General features: G+C 39.8%; 1 protein-coding gene across 2 annotated transcripts in view; it reads left to right on the plus strand.

Moving 5' to 3' along the window:
- The window catches only part of LOC113406244 (connector enhancer of kinase suppressor of ras 2-like), a 357,746-nt gene that overhangs the window by 241,135 nt on the left and 89,295 nt on the right, over nucleotides 1-27,316 (plus strand). For both annotated transcript variants that reach the window (XM_026649850.2, XM_026649851.2), the window contains 2 exons: nucleotides 22,288-22,336; nucleotides 23,106-23,278. In XM_026649850.2, coding sequence (XP_026505635.1) covers nucleotides 22,288-22,336; nucleotides 23,106-23,278 — 222 coding nt within the window. The remainder of the gene's footprint in view (nucleotides 1-22,287; nucleotides 22,337-23,105; nucleotides 23,279-27,316) is intronic.

The raw sequence follows: 27,316 nt of genomic DNA on the forward strand, positions 1-27,316 counted from the left end.
TTTGCTCGACAGCGTTGCTGTCTCAGCCCCAGGCAACCAGCTGAGGTCATGGAGGTCTCAGCAACATCCGTGATCCGCACCCAGGTAGCACTGATCCCAGCAGATAAAAATTGATAAAAAGTGAAACCAAACATTGAGCTAACAGGTTTTATGGGACCTAAAAGACCAGATAGGGGTAGCTATGGAAAGAAGACCATGATATTTAGGAGAAATCTAACTCACTTCTAATCCTAGTCATTGTTTTATAATCTCAAATCTAGGGTTTTTTGGCAAAGAAAAAAAATCTAGAAACATTCTTAAATAAATTAAGGATTAATTTTCATATTTAGAGGTCCATTGGGGAAGAGGGACTGTGGCTACTGATTTTTCTAGACCTCCAAAGGCCAGCCCTTGATGAGAGGTAGATTCTCTCTCATAAACTTGCTGTTCCTCTCCACATGAAGACTGAGATAAAAGAGAAAGAGAAAATACTTGAACAAATACTACTTACCCTTATTATTAAGCTTTTTGAATCAAGGAAGTATATTAAGAGAGTGTGTCTGCATGAAACCTTGTAGCAGCATGCACATGAGAAAAGGGGTCTGCACTTCTTCATACAACACAAGTCTCCTAATAAACTAGTACACAAAGACCTTTTAACATGTAAATAAAGGATTGAAGTTCTTAGATCCATGGACAGAAAAGACAGTGTTGCATGCTGGGAGGTCAAAAGAACTAGTAGTATTTTCATTTTAAGGAGAACGGTGTTTATATTTTAGTCTGTGAAGGAGATTGAAGGTGGATAAGAGAGAGAAATAATAATTTTAAGATTATCCACCATGTCACGGTGTTTAAATTACTTCTGCTTGATTATTTTTCCTTATAATTGTGCATTTTTAACAAAACAATTACAGGGGAAAAGTAAAAAATACAACAAAACAGATTTTAAGAAGGTGTTTAAAATCTGGACACTTGTTATCGTACTGTTGCAACATATGTTGCTTGGCGTATTTTCTACTTTCAGTTGCCTGAAGTCCACAAAGTGAAATTATTTAAACATCATACTGTCTAGTGCTTAATTTGTTCCAGGGCTTGCCAGGGCTGAGCCCCGGCACCTCTAGGCTGGCAGTTCATAGCCCCGGGACATGTGGGCTTGCTGCATCAGTTATGAATTTAAAAAAATTGCTTGAGCCCGGGCACCTAATTGCTTGAGCCCTGGCACCTGATTACTAGTGCCCTGGCACCTCTTTCATTACAATTAAGCACTGTGACTATCTCTTTTTTGATGCAATAGACTATAGTTACTCTGGTCACTTCGTAGTATAAAAAAAAAATCTACCAGTTGCTCTGGAGAGTCAACTAAACCTGGAGAATAGTGGAAAATGTTTTGCACAAACATTTGCTTTAATTTTTAAAGACTAGTTTCAGCAGTGTTCATGCCTCTTTTTCATTTTCTTTCCATGAACTTTTGTGGCTGAGTAGCATGAATGTTTGCAGAATGATTTTAGGTTTATATGCTTGAATTCCCAGGAAAGCAAATTTTATATTTCTTTTTGCAAACATTTATCAGACACCTGATTAAAAGAATTTTGCATGTCTAGTTAGGATACAAAAACAGTGCTATATATCTGTTGACAAATAAGAAACAACTCTTGAATTTCAAATAAGCAGCCATAGGTTAAATAAAATTCGTGAACACTTTTTTGTCGAATAATGCATACATTGTGAAGAAATCGCAATCTGTGCACAAAAAAGGAGGCAAAATTTAATTTAATTTGTTACAAATTAATCCCTTAGCTCTAGATATAACCGTGCTACAGTACACAAAGTAGCTTCCATTGAAGACTTAAGAAAATAAAAACCCATGTGAAGGTTGTACACATCATTATTAAAATTCCCCTGCAAATGAATAAATAATTATTTGTAACCTCAGCCAGAATTCTGAGAAAAGTGGGTGCGTACAGTTAGACTCCTAACTACATAGTTAGCACCTAGAACCAGCTTGATTTTTTTTTTCAGGTGTGGAGTGTCCCCAGCTCCCACTGAAATATTAATAATATTCTATAAAAATCCAACCCTGCTCTGGTACATGAAAATTATTTTAAATCAACACATGTTGCATTAACTAACTCAAACTTTACCAGATGATACACTCTACCTTCCTATGCTAACAGATCCCCACTTGTGCCTGAAAGGGATTCACCTTAAGAAAGACAGGAGGTAACACTACCTGCTCTCTTTCATGACTTTCAGTGGAGTCAGGGCCGGCTCTAGGATTTTTGCCGCCCCAAGCAAAAACAATTTTGGCCGCCCCCCCCTCCCCCCGTTTTTTAATTACCCCACCCCCGGCCCCACCTCAACTCCACCCCTTCGCCAAGTCCCCAGCCATGCCTCCTCCCCCCAGGCTCTCAAGCCTAGGAGGGAGGGAGGGAGGGGGAGAAGCGGCGCCCGCGCCGCGGCCACTTGGAGTCTCCCCCTCTCTCCCAGGCTCTCAAGCCTGGGAGGGAGGGGGAGCAGCAGCGCGCGAAACAGCTGATTCGCGTACCGCTACTCCCCCTCCCTCCCTCCCAGGCTTAAAAGCCTGGGAGGGAGGGCGAGTAGCGGCGCGCGAGCAGCAGCAGCAGCGGAGGTGAGCTAGGGCGGCCGGGGCACATTTTTAGGGACGGCATTCTGGCGCCGGCCATGCCGCCCCTAAAAATGTGCCGCCCCAAGCACCAGCTTGTTTTGCTGGTGCCTAGAGCCGGCCCTGAGTGGAGAGCAGGTGTAAGTCACAGATGAAACTCCATAGGACCCTTCACTGTATTAGTGTCTTCCCAGCTGCCTGGGGTTGCCTATCTTTTGGCTGGTGCAGGCTTCCCAGATGGATAGGAAACTCTGGCTTCTTTCTACCTCATCAGTCTCCCTTCATTGAACTTTCTGCCATGGTTGAATCTGGGCCAACAAATCGACACTAAAAACTGGAAAGGAAGGGATAAAGTATCTGTAGCTGTTCATCTATGGAAGTGGTAAGAATGCAGGGCAGCCCTGCTTTCTTCAGTAGAAAAAGGAGTAGCTTTACAAAGTTATAGAAGGATAAAGAGTGCTTAAAAGTTTATTCAAAAGCAAAGCTGCTAGTAAAATATTCCCTTTAATGTGATGCAGAATGAAACAGTTGTCAGTGCTGTGGATGTATCTGACACCTATTCATACCTTGTGCTGTCACCCTCCCCACTATGCTTCAGCTAAAAAGGCTTTCCCAGTTATGGACTGTTGCCTTAATGGAGGGAGTTCCTCTACCAATCATTTTAATTGTTTCATTATGTTGGGAAATGAGCAGACTGAGGAAATAACTGTAGAATTCCAGCCTCGCGCCTACTGGAGCATGAAACAGTCATGTGCACAATCGCAAGAGTCTCATAGGTTCCAACATTGCCTGTAGCCAGGGCACATGGCTGTCTTGTCCAGGTCTCCACCAGTTTTCTCAAACGTGACCTACATAATGGATAAGCACATCTCCCTTTTTGGGGTGGAGGAGATAGGCTTCCAACCTCTGTTTGCCAAGAATAAGAATCTGAGTGATATTGTACATCGTCTTTCCTTGTACTATGGAAAAAATAATCATGCATTAGAGAAAATGTTGGAGAGGGAAGTGAACAAAGTGATGAGCGATATCACCATCAAAGGCAGGAACTCTTGGATCCTAATAATCTTGCTAGAGAAAAAAGTAGGAAATACCTAAGGAGTACATGGAAGGATAAGGGTGAACAGTAAATGGTAGTTTAAGCAGTGAAGAGAATTGTTTTATATTCTCTAGATTTAAGGCTTTAATTCAGTTATAACATTACTGCTTAGCTCAAGCCAGCTTGTACACAAGCAGTCCCCTCAGTAACCTGTTCTGTAGGTTCTACCCTTGGCATCTCTTGGAGACAAAACTTTAGACTGAAGACATAACTACCACATGCAATTGTGACCTCTGATTTCTGACTAGGCATGTTTGCCTAATATTTGCCAAAATATTAATGTTTTGTCCTTTTTTTGTACAAAATCATTCTAATTAATTTCACTTATTCCTGTGTTGTGATCTCAGTGTCATTCATATCACAAAAAGGAAAGTAAGGCCACATCTGCATTCCTTCCCTTTGAAAGAAGCATTTAAATAACACCGGTTCAACAGTTTGGGGTTGAGGGATGGTCGCCATTTTAGAAAGATTGTTGTGAAGGAACAGTTAATGTGGAGGATTTCAGCTATGTTTTTGCACCCTCTTGAACTGTTAATTAAATCTGGAATTACTATTGCAACAAAACAATGCAGCTAAGGAGAAAAGATGAGGATGGCACATAGGTAAACTTGAAGTGCACATCACTTTTTAACATTTAATTAAACTTGTTTATTGCCCTCTCACTGGTCGGTCTGTGTGTGGAAAGAATGAACTGTTATAATTTTCTGCCATGTGTGACAAGGCACTTCCTCCACCTCGGCAGGCTCAGCACTTCCCTCTCTGGCGGTGGGGCCTGATATAAGTCAGCCCCACTCTGGACAGCATTTATTCACCCTCTTGAGGGTTTATTTCCCAGTATTTTCCAGGCAGGCCTCAGGAGTGCTCCTCCACCAAACAAACAAAAAAAGAAACCAGTTCCAATGCAAAACAAAGGGGGACATCTTTCCCTACTCCCACTCTGAGGGTGGGTGACCTTGTTATTGGCCCTGAGGTGCCAATCCTTCCCCTAAGCAGGCAATATGTTATGTAGCTTCCCATGTAGTGAGAAGATCAGCCATCTACCCTGCAGAAGCTTGTCTCTTCCCCTCTCTTACTGGAGGAGGAGTTTTTAAAGGTCTCAGGCAGCCCTTAATTGGACTCAGGTGTCCCTAATTGACCTGAGGTAACTCCTTTTCAGCTTATAGGGAAAAGAGCCTTTTTTGTTCTAGGACTAATATACCTGCCTTGGCGTTTTGAGAAGCAGATTGTTTCTTACTGCCTCATGGACAGCTGCAAGCATGAACAGAACCGGGGGAATGAAAACAGCATGCAGAATTCTTGCATTCCTTAGCACAATCTTCTGTATTAGGAACTTTTTTATTGATATGGGATGTTGAAGTTGAAGATCTCAAAATGGAAAAACTGTTAAGTGTGATTTGATCATCCAGGCAGCAGTTGGTTTGCATAATCTCAAATGTGTACAACTGTTGTGAAACTGAGGTGCTGAATTCCAGAACTTCAGTATGGAGCTTTTCTCTTTCTTTGATTAACAAGCCACCACTAGTCCATTTTTAAGGTTCTTCCATCAAGAAAACTATATAACTTAACTAAATTTTATTTCTTTATTTACAAATAATGTTTTGAAAAATAAAACTACGCTCCTACAGCTGTCCAGCCTGTCTTTGTCATGCATGATAAAACAAATAAAGAGAGAGAGAGAGACACTTAGTAAGGTATCTAATCTAGCCTGCCAGTGCAAGACTATTCCCAGCGGTATATTATCTAGTGCTTTGTCAAGTTTAATTTTACATTGTCAAGAGAGGTAGATCTACAGTCTAATACATCTCACCATTCAGCTTTCTTGATTTTTTTTCAGTCTATATTTCCCTGTTATCTATTTCATTTAATCATTCCTGGTTATGTCCCCGTTGTATCAGCCTGCAGAATTCTTCTTCCTTCTGTGGTGTTTACATCCTCCCTATAGCTCTAGCTTTCCTGTCATGTCACCCAATGGTAGTACAATTTAGAGATTGTTATAGACCAGTTGAATCAGTAAGCCAGTTTCTCTTTTGTTAAATGAGAGGTTAAATGTGGCAGGATGTGTAGTTGTTTCAGACAAAAATACATCTTGGATACATGGTGAGGTAGCAGGCTGTGTCACATCAGAAACCTTGAAGTGTGGTTATCTCATAACAACTGGACTCCCTGGTGTTTTTTAATCCACCTAGAAAATTGTATACCTGGCCATTTGAGTGGCAAAATAAATAGTAAGGTTAAATAGTATTGAACTTGTCATAAATATAGGGGGAAGGGTAGCAACCTTTATGTATGCCAGCCCATTCAGTAGCATAAAATCCCTCCTTGGCAGCTGTACTGGATTGCTGAACCCTTTGGAGGTACCCTGACATGAAAGACCCTAAACTTATATTCTACCAGCTTAGGTTAAAATTTCTCCAAGGCACAAATTCCTTTCCTTCTCCTTGGATGGTATATTGCTGCCACCACCAAGTGATTTACACAAAAATTCAGGAAAGGGTCACTTGGAATCCCTACCCCCCTCCCAAATCCCTTCACCCCCTTTCCTGGGGAGGCTTGAGAATAAAATACCAACCAGTCGCCTTAGCAATGTGAGCTCAACCAGACCCTTTGTCTTTAGGACACTGAAATCAATCAGGTTCTTAAAAGAAGAACTTTTATTATAAAGAAAAAAGTAAAATACTCACACCTGCATAATCAGGGTGGAAGGTAACTTTACAGGGTAATAAAAAGATTTAAAACACAGAGGATTCCCCTCTGGGCTCAGCTTCACAGTTACAAAAACAGGAATGAAACTTCCTCTGTAGCATAGGGAAATTCACAAGCCAAAACAAGAGATAACCTAATGCATTTCCATGCCCTACTCACAGTTTCTGTGGTTTTAGATGGATTATTCCAGGTATATTTTTCAGGAGATATTGTACCTGCTTGGCTTCTCCCTCCATCCGGAGAGGGAACAACACACAGAACAACAAAACAAATCCTTCCCCTGCAGATTTTAAAGTATCTTCTTTCCTCATTGGTCATAAGAACATAAGAACGGCCGTACTGGGTCAGACCAAAGGTCCATCTAGCCCAGTATCCTGTCTACCGACAGTGGCCAATGCCAGGTCCCCCAGAGGGAGTGAACCTAACAGGTAATGATCAAGTGATCTCTCTCCTGCCATCTTTCTGGTCAGGTGCCAACGGTTTACCCTTAACCCTTTACCGGTAAGGCAATCCAGCACAGCTGCCAAGGAGGGATTTTATGCTACTGAATGGGCTGGCATACATAAAGGTTGCAACCCTTCCCCCTATATTCATGACAGAACTATATGGTTGTCACATAGTCATGGATTAGAAACTTAGTTGGCCAATCAGATTGTTCTCTGTGTTAACCAATTTCTGGAAGTATGGAAGCAGCCCCAGTAGGCTAGTGGAGATTTGGAATCCTCTGAGGCTCTTGTGGTAGCAAAAGGAAGACAATTGAGTCATTCTTCCCTTATTGCAGATGATGCTCAGTGTTTGTTCATAGCAGTCAGAGATGGTGAGCTGACCATTACATAATCTCTTATGGACCACTGAGTAGGTAGATTTTGTGGTATAAAAAGAAAGAAGAGAGTTCTAAAAAAGTCCCCAAATGACAGAGTTGAGGGAAACAATCCCATCACAATTTAAAGTAGATCACCGCTTATTGTCTGCTACCACTCATAGAATCATAGGACTGGAAGGGACCTCGAGAGGTCTTTTAGTCCAGTCCCCTGAATTCAGAGCAGGACAAAGTATTATCTATACCATCCCTGATAGGTGTTTGTCTAACCTGCTCTTAAAAAACTCCAACGACAGAAATTCCTTAATTTATTCCAGTGCTTAACTACCCTGACAGGAAGTTTTTCCTAATGTCCAACCTAAACCTCCCTTGCTGCAATTTGAGGCCATCGCTTTTTGTCATTATCTTCAACAGTGAACAATTGTGATAGACTGGTATGTGTTCAGTGAAAGTATCTGCATATCAGGTTCAGGATCAGCATCAAGTGTACAGGAAGACAGCAACCATTAAAGTACACCTCTACCTCGATATAACGCTGTCCTCGGGAGCCAAAAAAATCTTATCACGTTATAGGTGAAACCGCGTTATATTGAACTTGCTTTGATCCACCGGAGTGCGCAGCCCCAACCCCACCCCCACCCCCCGGAGCACTGCTTTATCGCGTTATATCCAAATTCGTGTTATATCGGGTAGCGTTATATCGGGGTAGAGGTGTACTTGCAACTCATGCTGGAAAACACACCAGCAATAACTGTCCAATTACCGTCTAAATATTTAGAGAACCGACATAGAGCAAATAAGTGGAAAAAGGCCTAGTTCTATGTCTGAATCTAGGCCTTTTTCCACTTATTTTCTCTACAGTTGAGAATCTGAATATTTGTATGCATTCTTGTCAGATTTTCTTCTCAAAGCAACTATTTGCAGATTGGAAAGCTTTTGAATTCTCTTTTACACAGAAACTATTGTTATAACTCTCAAACAAGTTGGTAATAAATTAATAAGACTGTACGTCCCTAAACAAACAAAACAAAAATACTGTTCTCTCTGAGTTTTTTGTAGTTGCTTTTAATGTTGATTTTGCAGCTGAAAAGTTTTATCTGTAACTCAGCCCTAAATATGTTTTGTTTTGGTTTTTCTTTTTGTCTGCTTGGCCACATTCTGAGATGCTTTTTTAAAAAAAGTTATATAGTCCATAGCTAAAGAACTCCTTCCCATGTTGTAGGGTGAACATCATTTTCACTGAAGCACACATCCAGGCTTCCCTTTGTCTTGAGGAAGTGTGTTGAAGCTTGAGGTTCTTCCCTGAGACACTGATGAATTGCTTGATATAAATGCATCCATCACTTTCAAAGGCCTTCTGGTCCTAGGATTCTTAACCACACTAGTAGAGAAGAGAAATAGAATGAGGTGTAATGGCTGTTCATTATTTTCATATATTGTAGCAGTCAAAAGTATTCCAGGCACTCCATAAAAGACACTCAGAATGACCTGATTTTAAATTAGTTGGTGGGTGCCACCTAATTTATGAGAATTCAGTCCCATGCTGCTACTGACATTAAAAGCAGTTGCTATTTCCTGTTTGCAAGCACCTCCATAGATTGATAGATTATAAAGCCAGTGATCATCTAGTCCAAACTCCTGCATAACACAGACCACAGAACTTTCCTTTATTAATTCCTGTTTGAACTAGAGCATATCTTTTAGAAAAACATACAGTCATGATTTTGAAACTCCAGTGATGGAGAATCCGCCACAATCCTAGGTGAACAGTGCCAGTGATTAATTACCCTCACCGTTGAAAGATTGTATGCCTTATTTCTAGCCTGAATTTGTCTAGCTTCAGCTTCCTGCCATTGGATCGTATTACAATCTACTGTATTGAAGAACCCTTTCTTATCAAATTTCTGTTCCCCATGTAGGTGCTTATAGACTGTGATCAAATTACCCATATCCTCCTCCTTCGAGTGCTTGTTCATATTGATTCCAATTAGGTTGTGTGCGCACCACATGCACAGTTCGCCGGAAGGTTTTTCTCCTAGCAGCATCTATTAGGTCGGCTCTGGAGCCCCCTGGAGTCACGCCTTCATGGCGCTGCATATAGGGCCCTGCCGACTCGCTGCCTCTCCAGTTCCTTCTTACCGCCAGTGATGGTCGTCAGAGCATTTAGTCTCTCGTGTTCAACGAGCGATCCTCTAGTGTAGTGTTTCTGTAAATAGTTAAAGCCAGTTTTTTAAAAAGTTGTTTGTAGTTAGTTAGTTAGATATTAGGACTTGGATTTTCCCTCCCCTGTTTCCCTGACCCTTTCCAGGGCCCAGTCCATGCCTTGAATCCAGGGGTTTAAGCCGTATGAGGTTTGCCAGAAGCTTGTGCCCAAGGGTGACCCACACTCATCTTGTCTAAAGTGCTTGGGGGAGTCCCATCAAACAGACAGGTGTAAGATCTGTAGGAGTTTTCACACTCGCACGAAGAAAGAGAGGGGCCACAGATTAAAGTTACTGCTAATGGAGGCAGCTCTGCGCCCTCAATCTGAGTCGAGCCCCATGGACATGGCACTGGTCTCCTCAGCGTTGGTGCGCAGCGTGCCGGCTTCGATCCGGGAAGTGCTGAGGAAGGACTCTGGTTTCAGAGACCCTCAGCACCAGCACTTCCTGGCGCTGAACACGGCGCGGGATCAGTCTTGGCACCACTCACAGTCCCCGGTCCCAAAGAAGCAGCACAGGAAGACTGATAGAGGGCACTCCCCTTCCTGTGCAAGGGAATGGGAACCACCCAAGGAAGGATGACCAGTGCAACACCACACCTCCCCTCCAGCTCTGGGAGTTCTGCATAGCACACGCCATACTTTTGGAAATGTCCTATCTTCCAGGGTCGCAGAACAAACCAGCAGACCGTCTCAGCAGGTCTTTTCACAATCACAAGTGGTCTATCCATCTGAATGTAATAAACAATATCTTCCAATAGTGGGGAGTTCCTCAGATCGACCTGTTCGCCACGAGGGCCAACAGGAAGTGCCTACAATTCTGCTCCTTCCTGATCCACAGCCTGGGTTCGTTAGCAGATGCATTTCTGCTTCTATGGAAGGACTGCCTGTTCTATGCATTCCCTCCTATATCGCTGACTCACAAGGTTTTCCTCAAAATCCAGAGCGATGGAACCTCAGTGATCCTGGTGGCACCTGCCAGGACACGTCAGCACTGGTACACCATGCTACTGGAGCTATCTGTAGATACTCCAATCACTCTACTGTTAGTTCCAGACCTCATCACTCAACATACGGAAAGCTTTAGCATCCCAATCTTGAGTCTCTCCACCTCACGGCTTGGAAGCTGCATGGTTGAACCCGCTAGAACTCACATGCTTAGACCCCATTAGGGAGGGTCTTCTGGATAGCAGAAAACCTTCAACCAGAGCTATTTACCTGGCCAAGTGGAAAAGATTTGTGATTTTGTGCTTGCAGTGCCGTATCCCTCTGACACAATCATTGGTCCCCTTTATCTTGGACTACCTACTAAAGTTGCAACAGCAGGGCTTGTCTCACTCCTCGATCAAGGTTCACCTGGCTGCCATCTCAACTTTTCTCCCAGGAGACCATGGCCGCCCTATCTTCACTAACCAAATGTGCAGTGGTTCCTCAAGGGGTTGGACAGATTATATCCTCATATTCGGCAGCCCACCCCCACTTGGGACCTTAACTTGGTACTCTCAAGACTGATGGGGCCCCATTCGAGCCCCTAGTGACATGCTCACTTCTGTACCTTTCCTACAAGATGGCCTTTTTGGTTGCAATAACATCAGCCGGAAGGGTGTCCAAGCTCAAGGCTCTCATATCTGACCCTCCATATATCTTTTTTTACAAAGATAAGGTGCAACTGCGACTTCACCCGGCATTCCTCCCGAAGGTGGTCTCGAATTTTCATGCCAACCAAGACACATTCCTTCCAGTCTTTTTCCCAAAACCCCATGCCAATAGCCGTGAGTAGAGGCTCTACTCCCTGGACATACGGCATGAACTGGCATTTTATATTGAACCAACCAAGCTGTTCTGCAAGTTGAACCAGCTGTTTGTTGTGTAGCAGACAGGATGAAAGGCCTCAGTGTCCACACAAAGGATATCGTCGTGGATCACATCCTGTATCCAGGCTTGTTATGACCTGGCAAAGGTCCCTGCCCCCGCTCTGACTGCACACTCCCCCAGAGCTCAGGCATCCTCAGTGGCCTTCCTGGCCCAGGTAACGATCAGGAGATATGTAGAGCGGCAACATGGCCTTCAGTCCACACTTTCACTTCACATTACACCATTACCCAGCACTCCAGGGACAATGCAGTGTCCAGCAGGGCTGTGCTTCAGTCAGCGATTCCATGAACTCCTACCCCACCTCCTAGGTAAGGCATGGGAGTCACCTAATTGGAATCAATATGAGCAAGCACTTGAAGAAGAAACAACGGTTACTCACCTTCTTGTAACTGTTGTTCTTAGATGTATTGCTCATATCCATTCCAAACCCACCCACCTTCCCCTCTGTCGGAGTATCTGGTCAGAAGGAACTGGAGAGGTGACCAGTCCTATATGTGGCGCCATGAAGGCGCAACTCCAGGGGGCTCCAGAGCCGACCCGACGGTTGCTGCTAGGGGAAAAGCTTCTGGTGAACTGTGCATGCGGCACGCGCACATACCTAATTGGAATGTACATGAGCAACACATCTCGAAGAACAACAGTTACGAGAAGGTGAGTAACTGTTTCTTCTCTTTGGTAAACCAAATAGATTGAACTCATTGAATCTGTCACTATAAGACATGTTTTCTATATTTTAATCATTCTCATGGCTCTTCTCTGGACCCCCCTCCAATTTATCAACATATTTCTTGAATTGTGGGCACCAAAACTGGACACAGTATTCCAGCAGTAGTTGCATCAGTGCTAGTATAACCTCCCTAATCCTATTCACTGCTCCTCTCCTCATACATCCAGGGATCACTGGAGTGAACTACACAAGATTGCCTGCCGTGGAGAATCAGGTCCATTGTCTATGTTGTATGGTTTGTGAAATTATATAGAAGTGGTACATAATAAAAAATTAATGACAAAAGTACTGAAAATATAATTTAATGAATTGGGTAACATTCAGACTTTAAGGTCCATTGTTTTGTGCCTTTCCTGTGTATGCGAACACTTCGGCAAATCAGCACAATGTTTTTTAAGTGAGCAAGTTTTTCTAAGCACTGCTCCTGGGATGCTTTGAAGATTGTTCAGTCTGAGTCCCAGCAGCATTACCACTACTCCCAGTGCTACACCACTCTCATGCTCACAGTAGCCACAACCCCGCAAACTATCAATCAGCACTGCAGGTGGTTTACTGTTTGCACTGTAAGAAGAATAGCTCTTTCTTTTTTGCACTGGTGGGGCTGGGGAGAGGAGTGTGTGTGAGTATCTGCCCGCACTAGGAAAGAGGATATTGGCTTTCGTCTTGTTGCCTCGTATCCTAGTTTGTGACTCAGCCAGTTCATTTCTGCTCTTGTATTTGTGAAAAATGTAAATATAGATTAAACATCAGAAAATGATACTGTTTTATATGCCAATAATTTCGTTTTGTCCCCTTTTCAAATATTCATCTTTGCTCTGACTCTAACTCTAACCAGATGAGATTTGACTCTAGGGATTTTTGAATTTAGAATGGCTCTCAGTACTGTAACTCAGGGATCACTACTGCAAGCTTATGATTGAAAAAAAAATGTTCATGTTACCTTTCTCCACACTCTGAGATGTCCTGTTTCACTTTGCACTTAAAGGAGATTCCTTTAGGGTCACAGAAGGCAATATGCTTTGTATCCTGGAACGACCAGTTCTTTTACCACCTTAAATCATGGGAGAGGAAAAATGGTGTGATATGACTTTTAATTATATTTATAATGGATGAGTTACAGATACTAAAATGCTCTTTCCCTCATTTCCCTGTGGAAACTTTCCCTGTGTATTTTCTTGGGTCAAAGACTACCTGATTTCAGCACTGATGTGTGCAGCTATTACTAGAGCTATTCCTGGCGATATGATGCAATGATAAAGAAGCACAAAGCACCACTTGCTGGAAATGTCGTTTTAGTCCTGAAGGGTATGAATTCAGTGAAATCTCCAACTCTTGGAACTAATTATAATGACACATACTTGGTAACTTAACCAGTAGATAGAGGTTCTCTCATGATGAATGGCACAAAGAAATTTGACCAGCTGGACAAACAAGATTGTTTCGAAATCTTCTTCAGAAGATGAGCAAGAGAACAGTACGCTAATTGTAAATGTCTTCTCCATCAGATCCTTTGGTATAAGTCTGCCTCTCTAAGAGGCTACTCCATGCTGATTGCCTATTCCATCCAAGTATATTATAAACACCTTCCTCATAACTCTAGAAAACATTTGATTCCTGTTAAAATGGGAGCACAGTCTTGCAAATAAGTCCATTAGTATATTTCCTCTGTATTGCTACTTGTTTTCACCAGAAACTTGATCTAGTTTTGGAAGTCAGAGCAGATGCTTTGTATTGCCTGTCTTATTCATATAGCTTATATTCCAAAGTTTTTAAGGGAGAATAGTTTACAAAGATGTATTGTCTGGCATTCAAAACACTAGAGCAAAATTCTGCCCTCGTTACTGTGGCACAGACAGACACAAGGGGAATGGCAGCCCCCAAACAGGTTGCATGCAGGCTGAATGGTGGCTGAGAGAGATCTGGCTGGGGTAACATGCCCAGCAAGATTCCTTGCTGCTGCAGAAGTAGCTGTGTATACACTCCTGTCATAAACACCAACTAGCATCTGTAGCGTGCGTGCAGGAAACTCATGGCCTGGCTTTGTCCACAGCCCCCAGTATTCTTCTGACTGTGGCAAATGATTGAGTCATTCTCACTCACTCTCCCCGCCCCAATGGCTCTTTAAGTATGAGAGTCATAGGGCCAGAGAGAATGACTCTGCAGCCTGGTGGCTAGGGCACACACTTGGAAGCGTCAGGGTCCAATCCCCCGCTCCAGTGATGCTTTATTTATACATGATGGAACAGCGTCAAAAGGAAAGAGCCCCACGTCAGAATATCCCGTAACTCAGTGGTTAGACCACTCTCCTGGGAGGTGAGAGACCCCTATTCAAATCCTGTCTCCCAGCTGAGTGCTCTAACCAGTGGCCTAATGGGCACCATCCATCCCGTGTTTTGATGGGACCCAATCTGGTGGATGGCATCTGACCACACCAACCCAGTGTGTGACTTAGATACTCCTACCCCAGTTCCTGGATTGCTCTGGGCCTTAGGCAGGAGATAGGCACCCACATGCCAAGAGAGAGACAGCAGTGCACATGCCCAGAAACAGAAACTTAGGTGCCTTGAGAACTTCTACAGCAGAAATTTTAGGCACCAAGTGAGTTTAGGCGCTTGTAGGGTTAGGCAATAGCCATGTGGATCGCAGTGGTGTAAAACTGGGATTTAGGTTCTGGGGCTCTGTCTGTAAAGCAGCAAAATACTTAAGCACTTGCTTAACTTTAAGCATTCAAGTCATCCCATTGAACTCAATGTTAATAATATAAAATGAGAAAATATTTAGTATTTTCACTTCATCTTTTAATATTTACATGCTATACAAATTAAAATTGTGATATCACACACATACCATATATCACTGAATATTGAGTCTAAACAGGATTAAACATTTCCCTCTCTTCACCAAAGAATAAATATAGTAGATTTCAAATCCCTGGTGACTACTTTTGTGTTTGCCTGCACAGGAGATTTTTGCACTGGTGTAGCTATACTGACTTAACTTTTGAAGCTAGGGAAGCTACACTCCTGTGCAAATCATTCTTTATACTGCTGCAGCTGCATCAGTGTACCTGCCTTAGTGCTGAAATTTCTACTGTAGTCAAGCCCTTGGAAGCCATCTTTTCAAATACCATCACCCGGTAAAGAGAGAAAGAGGGAGGGAGGAAGAGTTCCTGGAATGTCTTAGATATGGCTTCAGTAGTAAAAGTTCCCTGAAAGTTCCAAATAAATTTCTGTTAATGGTTAAATTTCTTCATTCCCTCCACATAACCCCCCTCCCAAAAAAAAGCCTTAATTATCATTTTCTGCAGAAATTCTTTGATTCAAAGATTCACATGTGCATAAAATTATATTTTTAAATTATAATAGTGTAGAGCTCCACCTAAATAAATTCTACCTATCACTTGGCTATTTTTTCAGTTGCAGTCTAGAATTCTCCAGTTAGAAGCAATTCAGTCAATCTAGCATCAAAGTGAAGAATTCTTTTCTTCTCTTTCTTTTCTGAGATCCCAAATGCTTCCAGTCACAACTCCAAAACACTAGGGACAGGCTAACCAAGAAAGTAAACAAGCCAAAATGCTATTCGTAAATAAAAAAAAAATTACTTGCAAATATTTGTGTGTCTAGAACTTCCTCCCCTTTTGCCACGCTGTTTTTCACAGCCTTTGTTATTCACTAACTCGTGAACGTTCTGGATAGGTAATATTTATTCATCAAAATGTGTTTAGCAAGCAAACATCATAAAAACAAGCATGAATAACGTTCATGTTTTCATTCTCACTAGGAGAGCTCCAGCAGCTGTTTTGTAAGCTCTTTGTGGAATGGGAGTTGGAAAGAGAAAGAAAAATAAAACTTTTTAAAAAAGCAACACTAGTGAGGTGGTGTGGTGAAAAATTCAACCACCACCAAGTAGGGTTGAACAGGGCTATCTAGTCTGGCAGCACTTCATAGTTAGGGGTTAACCTGGTCATCCATCTGCGTGCTTGAGGGCAGCCAGGCCGTGAGGAGAGGAGAATAACTACAGTGGAGCACATACCCCCCGGTACCTCCTGGCCTGGTAGTATCAGAGGTATATGCTGTGCTATGCATTTAGAAGACAATCTGAGGAGCTGGTGAGAACAGTGGCGGGAGTGGCAAGCAGCAGTTGCACCAGACAAAGAAAGCAGCACTACAGCAGCAGCCAGTAGTTTCCTCCATGCTGACATCAACAAAGTGCTGGTGCTGGGTCTGTGCATGCACGCATATCAGAGAACAAAGAGCACCAAGACAGCGTACTCCATGACAGTACGCAAATATTGGAGATACGTGTCACAGGTCAAGACAACTGCACATGGATTCCCCCTCAGTGATTCAACAAGGGCACCCACTCTCAGTCTGTTGCCTCTCTTGGGGGGAGACACATGTCCCTCTCCCTTTTGATTGGGGTATTCTCAGGCTGCACAGTTCCCTACCTTCATTGTGTTATTCCTAGCACAGACAGGTTGCCCAAGAACACCTGCTTGCTTTCTCTTCAGAGATGGATAACTGTGTAACTGCTACAGTTATAAGTTACCACACAGCTCTTTCGAAGAAAGCCTACTTTATTCTTATGGTACCAAGCGTCACAGAGAAAATATAGTAAACACAATAAAAGAACCTACACACATGCTAATAAGCTTAGCAGGTTTCATCCTAACTCTCAAATGGACTCTGGCAGGTGCAGCCTTTTAATACCCCATCTTAGGGGCATCCTTGCAAGTTCATTGGAGCTTCAGTTCAGAACAAGCACACAGACTTATGAGGCCTCTGTAGACCAAGTCCTTCCAATCCTCCCTTAGGGTTTGGGCCCTCCATAGACCACGGTTCCTGTCCATTTGCTGGATCAGGAAGAAGGCCCTAAATTAGTTTAAAATGGGATTTCATCCACAAGTCTTTCCTTTGTCTCTTGGTCTCTGGAGAATCCAGTTTGAATGTGTACGTGCATATCTCCTGGGGGGATGTAAGTGGCTTCAAAGGCTGATCATGGCAGAAGTTCATTAGCATCTCCCCTGCCTATTAGAGAAGGTTCATACAGTGCCACAATAACACATACACAGTTACATTTTAATACAATGTACCCCAAAGTTGGTAACCCCAATTTAGTAAGGTTTAACTTAACTCAGTAAAGCTTATCTTAATTCCATAAAGTTTGTTCAGGATAGTAACAGGATACTGTCAGACTGTCACAACGCGAACAAGCTCTGATGAAAAATGTCTCCTCATGGTGCCAAGTTAGTCCCATTGAAATGGGTGACTAGTTATTTTCTGGTTTGATAAATAATAATTTATAACATGTTGTCATTAGTTAAAATAAAGTTGATCAAGTATAATATTTTAGTGCTTAAGAATGTGCTTTAATCCCACTAAAGTTAAGCAAATGAATAAATGTTTTGTTGAATGGAGGCTTTAAATCTGTTGATGATGATATAAGAATAGTCGTATATTAGTCCTACTGTCAGCTGCACACATTTGCATTGCAACTAAGTAATTAGAACCTGTCTTCAATGTAGAGTGTTTAATTTAAGATTGGAAGATAACTGAAGAACATGATGCTTATCTCTAGTTTTAAGTGCCTCGAAGGTTAATTGCTTTATTGCCCTACAGTACTATGCTTACAAAATTTGCAATGCATATCATTCACTCCTGCTATATAGAAATATCAGTATATTGAAGATTTTTGAAATCTAGTGAGATGTAGAAGATTTGCCAGTTAAAACATTTTAATTATTTTTTGTGAAAGAGAGAGAGAGAGAGAGAGAGTTGGGACAGTGTACTTTCACCAATAAATGTGTATAGTTAACAAATGTAATGTGTGATCCATTTTTAAAGATTCTGAATATAAAAACTGTGACTTTTTTTTAAATTGGAAAAATCAAACCATTACATATAATTATCAGGGGAACTATACTGATGTTTGTTTAGTTTATTCGAATGTCAGGCACTACTATCTTAAGTACAACATGCATCTGGGACAAAACTAAAAGGGAAAATGTTCCATTAAAAAGAATTATTTTGATTTTTTTCTGCTATTAATGCAAACCAAGTTTGGCATAGACCAATCCATCCCAGTATTGTCAAATTTCAAATTAATTAGCTTTTAACACTAATGACTATTTCTGAGAAACCAAAATTAAACAAACTGCCAGTTAGTAATTTTGCAAATTAACTACTAAGGGGAAACAGCTGCATAAAAATTTCCTATAGTTAGAGCCCAATCTGGTAGTCTACAGATTCAGTGATGCAGATTCAGGCCCTTAATGCATTTTAGTTTGAATTATCTTGAGATGGTTAAATGCCTTAGAAAGAAAACACCACATTTCTATGAGCTCTGTCTTTAATACTCTTAAAATAGGTGTGTTTTAGTGCTGCGGTTGCAATGGAAATGATATAATTTAAGATACTTTTTTATAGTTGATGCTCTGGTTTGGGCATGCGTATCGTTCAGGCACTTTAGTGTTGGTATATTACTAAACAGGAGACATTGAGTCCATTCAAATAAATGAGATTTAGGATAATGCAGGGAGTTTTCAGTGTAATTATGACATGAATCGAAAAGGCCCTGCTTTTGGAATGAGAAGTTTTGCTAATTGAAGTTGTGGTATATAGCATATCGTTCAGAGCATGAATAAAATGTTGGAACCTTTTTCATTAGCAACTATTTCTACTTGAGTTGATGTACCCTTTGTTTCGTATTTACAGTGGCAGTACAGTTCCATTCTATCAGTTATGTTGAGTAACTAATACGTAAGGTTCAGATTCTGTCACGGGTATTTTTAGTAAAAGTCATGGACAGGTCACAGGCAATAAACAAAAATTCATGGAAGCCCGTGACCTGTTGCTGACTTTTACTGAAAATATGGGGGCTCTGGCCCCAGGCAGTTTCTCCAGCCCCACCACTGTGGCAGAGGCTGAAGCCAAAGAAGTCACGGAGGTTCATTAAAGTAATGGAATCAGTGACCTCCATGACAAAGTCGTATCCCTTACTAATAACTGTCTTTCTGAAGTGGGTTTTAGCCCACAAAAGCTTATGCCCAAATAAATTTGTTAGTCTCTAAGGTGCCACAAGGACTCCTCATTGTTTTTGCTGATACAGACTAACATGGCTACCACTCTGAAACCTGTCTTTCTTTTGTGTGTGAAACCAGGTTCCTTTTTAATTTCAGGATTATTCTCAAAATGTGTAACAGAGATGAATTCTTGAAAGCTGGGGCCAGTCATCTATCTAAATATAGTAGGTAAAACTTAAAGGTGTATTGAAATCAATACTCTACTTTGTAGCTCATTAAAAATATTTCAGTATCCAGTCTGATAAGCCATTGATTAATAGAATTTTGCAGCAAAATATGAGTTTGATGCAGTGCTATGAGTTGATTTTGCTGAATTCATAGGATTTAACATTTTACCTTTTTATATGTATAGCATGTTCCAGGCCTAAATAGAAAAGGAGAAAAACAGTTTGAGGACAGGGTGGAAAAACAATATCTAATAATGGGTGAGGAGCTGCAGTTAGACAGTTGATTGCATTCAGCAGCAGCATGGGAGTCTAGTAATCACTGTATCGCCATGCACCACCAATAGAGTAAATAAAGAAACAAACGCTTTGGGAACTTGACCCTCATGCACGTTTTTGGAATCATACATCCCGTGAGTATGCAGTTGAGTCATTAGGTCCATTTATACATACCATTCTAGGAAAATGTCATCTCCAAGGTGAAACTGGAGCTAGTTTTGTTCTGCATAGAACCAGTCAAACAAATTAAAAACCTAAAATCTAAATAAGAAGGTAAGTTAAGCCTGATCTGAAGCCCATTGAAGTCAATTGAAAGGCTCCCATTGACTTCAGTGAGCTTTGGACCAGGCCCTTAATTATTATCTCATTGAAAGTGCTAATTCAGAACACTGAATTGTAATAAAACCTTTCTGCTTTTCATTACAATATACTATGGACAAAAATGGCTATTTACTTACATTATTTTGAGGTGACGAAGATCGATACCCCTTCACTAACATCTCCGCCAAAAAACCCAAAATTCAGCAAGGTGGAAACTCATTCCTGCAGAGCACACTTAGATTATATGTTCAGACCAGAAGCATTTTTATAGCTTGTGTTTAAAAAACAAAACACAACACCTTTTTAAAGGTATTAAGTACCACTTAGGAGAAAATAAGCAAAACTTCTCCTTTCCAGTTTAGGTGAATTAATCGTGGAAAACACTTAATACAGGAAAGTCAAATGAAATAAAATAGTGGGTTTTTTGCACTGACAGCTGTTAAGGATTTTTTTTTAAATATTAAACTGTCTACACTGAATTAAAGTAAGATTTGCAAAAGTGCCTAAATGACTTAGGAATACAAGTCACTTACACACTTCTGAACATCTCACCCTTTCCTTCTAGGGAAATACAGACATATTTAGGTCTGTATAAATAAACCCATTGAACTTGATTCAGAATTGGAATTGGTTGCCTTTAATGAGGCTTTGCTAGCTGGGCCCAGTGGACTAGCACCATTAGAGGAAGGAAAGGGACTAGACACAGTCAATCAGGAGTAGTAGTCCCCACACTTACCACCAAAGGCAGGATGATTTCAAGTAGGGCCCTATGGATTTTTTCCAACATGGAACTCCCATTATGTAATCACTCTTTCATTCCCCTACACCACCCCATCCAATCCCATATACTCTGATGCTATCTAGGATCAGACAGGGGTGGAGATAGGGATGATTGGCCTTCCCCAGTGCATTTTCAGGGATCAGACACCAGGCCAGCTGCTTGGTTTCATGATGTTACTGTTAATTATTGTGGCAACGTTGTTATATGGATTTAATTTGCTGTTTGAGAATTTGTCAGAACTTCGAAGGGGGAAACCCCTTGCAGATGGAGATGGGTTGTCCCTTTCCCATAATGTGAACATGTGAGCTAAGTCATGACTTATATGCAAGAACTGGGAAAGAGAAGTTGGGTATGGAATGGACCTTAAAATAAAGAGAGCTTTGTAACCTCACACCCCACCCTGCTTTGGGAAAGTTTATCTTATTAATTAGGAGCAGGCTTCAACCCTGTGGGGCCATCAGTATTTTAATTTTGATTTATTTGTAACTAGTTGGACTAGGAGATGCCTGAAACTTTTGGTTTTTATATTGGCTAAATAAAACTTGAAGCGAGAGGTATTTACACTCAGACACTCTTCTGTGAATTTTATTGCTGTTACCAACAATATAGTAAGCTAAAATACAAGGCAACTAACACTAAAGTGGTGCGTGTTTTTTATTATTATTATTAATCATTATTATTATATTTTTCACTGAATAAATGACATTTATTGGTATTTGAGTCTTATAACAGACGTGACCCTGTAGTATAGCCTTTTATCAGTGAGGCCCTAAATACAGAGATAATTCAATTCTGACCTTATTTCTGTGCCAATACTTAAAATTGCTTGGGTGTGTCGGCTCTTGGTTACTAGGTTCAGTCGGGACCAGGTAAAGGACATAACTTTGTAAGTCAAGGGTCTTTAGTTGTGGAACTGTCTCAATCTTCCATATCTTTTGGGACATGATGATAATAATAATAAGTTACTTTTACTTATTTCTCCCTTTTTTTTTTTTTTGCTCCTTTTTTTTTTTTTTTTTTTTTTTTTTTTTTTCCAATTTCTCTCTTTCTCTCTCTCTCTCTTCCCCTTTGTTTATTTATACATAATACAAAGTAGTATAGCACTCAAAAATTCAAATACTGAAGGCATCTACAAGCAAATCTGTAAAGTTCCAGCCAAACCTTTCTAGCACCATCAGAAAAATATTTTGTCATAGTTTCATAAGGCATTGAAATAAAAAAAAACACATACACTAAAATCAGAAATTAAGATCAGCTATCCAACAGACCACCAAACAGAACTTCCCCCACAGGAGCACTACCACTCTAAATGAGTGAAAAATGTCCTGTTAACACAAACCATAGTGGGGAAAAAAGAATGCCTGTTTCTGAGAGAAACTTTAGTTCTAATTGGTGAGTTGATTTTAACGTGCTGTATTGTTTTCCTTCAACAGTTCATGAAAGTCTGAAATAAAATTGTATTTTTCCACTGTTGCTAGAAATCTGCCTAGGACATTTTTTAAATTTTGCCTGGTAATGCTTTTTGGTGTACAAAGTTTTGATTGCTATTTTTATAAGAATTTAGGAAGGGCTTGGAACACACTGACTAAGTACATTGTTAGTTTTTCACTGCTTTTCTGTGTCTTTATTTGCTTACAGACCTTTCAGCAGTCTTCTCTACAACAGAAAACTAAAAAGAAAAACAAAGGTAAGCATTAAATGGGTACTTTTTGAAGTGATGGTAGAAAATAGAAATGTGAATATTACTGTTTAAAATATTGTAGTATTTTACAGGTTGCAATTTGTTAGCCTGAACCAAATTTATAGTCATCAGTTATCCATATGACAAAACTATCCAACCAGGATTAACAGCCCTTCTCTGATTCAGCACATCTTAACTATATTCAACATTCTCTTTTACAGAGGTCTGAGCATGTTACTGAATTGTACTATGCAGGGTTTTGTGGGTCTTTCGAATATTAGTAAAGATGTACTTTTCAAAATATTGTCCAATATAACCCAATTTTAATCTTTTTAATATATATTTTAAGCAGCCCTTACCTGTATGTACATTCATATGTAGCTATTTGTGTGTTTACATATGTTGCCATGAAATGAACAATCAAGATGTACATAAACATATGTACCCACATAACACTGTATTTGTATATCTTGTCCTCCTTTCCTATAGAACCCATCTTGTTGCCTTCATTTATTGCATTTTGTCTTTTGTTTAGATTACAAGATCTGTAAGATAAGAGAATATATCTACTTTTTTTCTTTTGCCATGCACACATTTTGTTGCTTGATTAAAAAGAAATAACAATAATGACAACGAAATTATTATTGAAATGTTTTTGTTAAGTTTGTAAAGATGGATTTTTAGAGAAATTTAGCATGTTGTGTTTGATTGATTAAATGCATAATGTGAAGCCTTTCACATATACTCATTTCAATTTAACTATTGGCATTTTTAGCTCCTATTCCTGGTAAGAGCAAAAGGCGGATTTCCTGTAAAGATCTGGGCCGTGGGGACTGCGAGGGCTGGCTTTGGAAAAAGAAAGATGCCAAGAGTTATTTCTCCCAGAAATGGAAGAAATATTGGTTTGTTCTGAAGGATACTTCTCTATACTGGTATATCAATGAGGAGGTAAGAAATAGGCACATTCGTTGCTCATCCTGTCTAATGCTAATAAGTTTTATACTGTGTTGTTGTCATAATTAGATGGAAGGTCAAATCCCATCCTGAAAACAGGTGAGTGATTTTATTCACCCAAATAATCTTACTGAAATCAGTAAGACTACTTGTATGACTAAAGTCACTCATATGCATCAGAGTTTGCAGGATTTGCCCTTTAAAATTTTTCTTTGTAGCATAAGGAAGAATGTAACTACTCACCCCTGTATTCCCGTACCCTTAATAGTGTGTAATAAAGTCGTTGTTCTCTCATGACAACAAAACACAAATTTAGAAGAGTGAATCTAGAGTCATTTGTCCCTGTCATAACTGAAACAACATTACAGCCATAATTTATGTTGCATTTGGGGGTACCTTATTTAATTGTAATAAGGAATCTGTGGTATTACTAAAATCCACTGTAGTTATGCAAAACGGTCTCAAATTGTGTTCTCTTTTGATACATTGTATCTAATTTGGATTTTCATTTTGAGTGCTTAATTATATACTGATAACATTGGAAGAGCATCATTAAGCTGCCTAAGACCCTGATCCTACAAGGGTCCCTCATTTATCTAATTTATTTGCTTCTTTGGAAGAATAATTGTTTTTTAAATCCTTTTTTGGTGGAATGGACTCTTTGCCAGTTGGGTGAAAGATCAGAATTTCTTTTGGAAAATCCAACTTTTTTCTTAATGGAACTCTTTTTAGGAAACTGAGATAATCTTAAACTCTGATAGACTCTCATGTAGTAAAATATATTTACACCATGTGTCTGAAATAGGGCTGTTAAACGATTACAAACAATAATAGAATACTATTTATATAAATATTTTTGGATGTTTTCCACATTTTCAAATATATTGATTTCAATTGCAACACAGAATACAAAGTGTACAGTGCTCATTTTATATTTATTTTTATTATAATATTTGCACTGTAAAAATAAAAGAAATAGTATTTTTCAGTTCACTTAATAAAAGTTCTGTAGTGCAATCTCTTTATCATGAAAGTTGAACTTACAAATGTAGAATTATGTACAAAAAATAACTGCATTCAAAAATAAAACAATGTAAAACTTTAGAGCCTACAAGTCCACTCGGTCCTACTTCTTGTTCAGCCAGTCACTCAGACAAACAAGTTTGTTTACATTTTCAGGAGATAATGCTACCCGCTTCTTGTTTACAATGTCACCTGAAAGTGAGAACAGGCATTCACATGGCACTGTTGTAGCTGGTGTTGCAAGATACTTAGATGCACTAAAGATTCATATGTCCCTTCATGCTTCAACCACCATTCCAGAGGACATGCGTCCATGCTGATGATGGTTTCTGCTAGATAACGATCCAAAGCAGAGCAGACCCAACACATGTTCATTTTCATCATCTGAGTCAGATGCCACCAGCAGAAGATTGATTTTCTTTTTTTGGTGTTTCGGGGTCTGTGGTTTTCGAATCAGTGTGTTGCTCTTTTAAGACTTCTGAAAGCATGCTCCACACCCTGTCCCAATGAGATTTTGGATGGCACTTCAGATTCTTAAATCTTGGGTCGAGTGCTGTAGCTATCTTTAGAAATCTCACATTGGTACCTTCTTTGCATTTTGTCAAATCTGCCGTGAAAGTATTCTTAAAACATACATGCTGGGTCATCATCTGAGACTGCTGTAACATGAAATATATGGCAGAATGCAGGTAAAACACAGAGCAGGAGACATACAGTTCTCCCCCAAGGAGTTCAGTCCCAAATTTAATTAACCCACTATTTTTTTAACGAGCAACATCAGCATGGAAGCATGTCATTTAGAATGGTGGCCAAAACAGGAAGGGGCGTACAAAAGTTTAGCAGATCTGGCATGTAAATACCTTGCAACACGGGCTACAAAAATCCCATGCGAACGTCTGTTCTCACTTTCAGGTGACATTGTAAATAAGAAGCGGGCTGTATTATCTTCCATAAATGTAAACAAGCTTGTTTCTCGTAGCGATTGGCTGAATAAGAAGTAGGACTGAATGGACTTGTAGGCTCTAAAGTTCTACATTGTTTTGTTTTTGAGTGTAACAAAAAATCTACATTTGTAAATTGCACTTTCACAATAAAGAGATTGCACTACAGTACTTGTATGAGGTGAATTGAAAAATACTATTTCTTTTGTTTATCATTTTTAAAGTGCAAGTATTTGTAATAAAATAATCTAAAGTGAAAACTGTACACTTTGTATTCTGTGTTGTAATTTAAATATATTTGAAAATGTAGGAAAAACATCCAAAATATTTAATACATTTAAATTGGCATTCTATTGTTTAATAGATTAAAACTGCGGTTAATCGTGATTCATATTTTAAATCGCAATTCATTTTTTTGAGTTAACCGCGTGAGTTAACTGCAATTAATCAACAGCCCTAGTCTGAATGGTTCCAATTCCTCATCAACATGTGAATTCTGAACACTTGGGGGCAGACTTTCTTGTTTATTACTTGTCTGTATGATGCTTAGCCCTGGGAGGCATTTTGGACAGCTAGATTATTCTTGTTATTTAAGACCATTGTGGTTCCAAGGTGTGGTATCTTACTATAAAAAATAAAGAACAAGAATAAGCAACATGTTCTTTCTTTTGATGTGTAAATATGCTCCGGTGGCTAAGATAACTTTACTTTTTCCTCTAAGAAAAGAATGTGCTTAAAGATATCCAGCATTGCAGGATCTGTCCTTTCCATACTTTCCTTCCAAATTACTTCAGTTCTATTTTTCTCTGTAAATCTATGCCTTTAAAAAATAAAATAAAAATAAATAAAAATCCATACAGGACATTTAGAATATTAAAAATAATTTTCCTGGAGTATCTTTAAATCTTACATTGAAAATTAATTATTTTAAGGGATCATCATCAGAGAGTGTACTAGATTGTATGCTCCTTATAATGGTGACCTGATAACTTCTATTTGTCTGTAAGATTTTATGTTTAGTCATAATGCTATGTTATAAAGTTATAAATGTTAATAATAATAATACCAAGCAAGTTTATTATTCTACTGTCTTCGTGCAATGGAGAAATAAAGGCACCTCAAAGTAATACAGACTCTATGAACCTATGTGAAGTCCCTTTGAGTCCCTTTCTAGTTGGTTTTCTTGCACCAGGATGGAAAGGAGGCAGTTTACTGGATTTAAATGAATACATCCTGTATTCCTGGGAATACCTGTTCCTGTTGTCTTGAGAGAGAGAAATGACAGTGTCAAATGATTAAACAAAGGCTTGATGCATGCTTATGCACTGGTGAATAATGCACTTTTAGAAAAAGGAGAAAAATGTGCGATGTATGTGCTTCTGAAGACATTGCTACAAAAGCATTTTACATAAAGATTGTGTTCCATGATGCCAGAAATCCTGATGTATTTTTCCCCCTTTGGGAGTGGTTGTGAATATCTAATATAATTTAATGGGAGCAATGACAGAGAAAAGCTACGAAGCTGGAGCAATACAGTGAAAGATGTTTAAAAGAGGTAGATAGTGTTCTCTGCGAAGTAGGGCAGTACGAAAATCTAGAAAATAAATTGACAAGCATTCCAAGCATTAAAAATGAAAAACAAGTTGCTATGACAATGTGACTATAAATGGTAAACCTAAGCATGCACACAAACAAATGGAAAGTCCTTTAGGTAGGCTAGAAGAACACACATTTGAGTTAGGTGATGAAAATCAAGAGTAGAGATGGAATGGAGACTAAAATTGTCAAAGACAAAGATAGTTGTCATGGGTGTCGGAGAATGTAAGAGTTCTTTGCATGAACAATAAGAGCACAGGTTACCAAAAACAGTAGTGGAACGTTAATTGCCTGGTGCATGGATTCAAATAAAGGTATATCTCTCGGCCTTCCAAGGACTAAATATGTGACAAAGAACCATAGTGATTAATAGATACATTTAAAAAAAAATAGAGAGGGAAGAGCATGAAATTATGTGGATTCATTCCTTTGACATATATCTGTTTTCTCTAGTCTCAATTTCATGATTCTA

The sequence above is a fragment of the Terrapene carolina genome, unplaced genomic scaffold, assembly GCF_002925995.2.
Source record: "Terrapene carolina triunguis isolate 2854851 unplaced genomic scaffold, T_m_triunguis-2.0 Scaffold23, whole genome shotgun sequence".
NCBI classification, from domain to species: domain Eukaryota; kingdom Metazoa; phylum Chordata; order Testudines; family Emydidae; genus Terrapene; species Terrapene triunguis.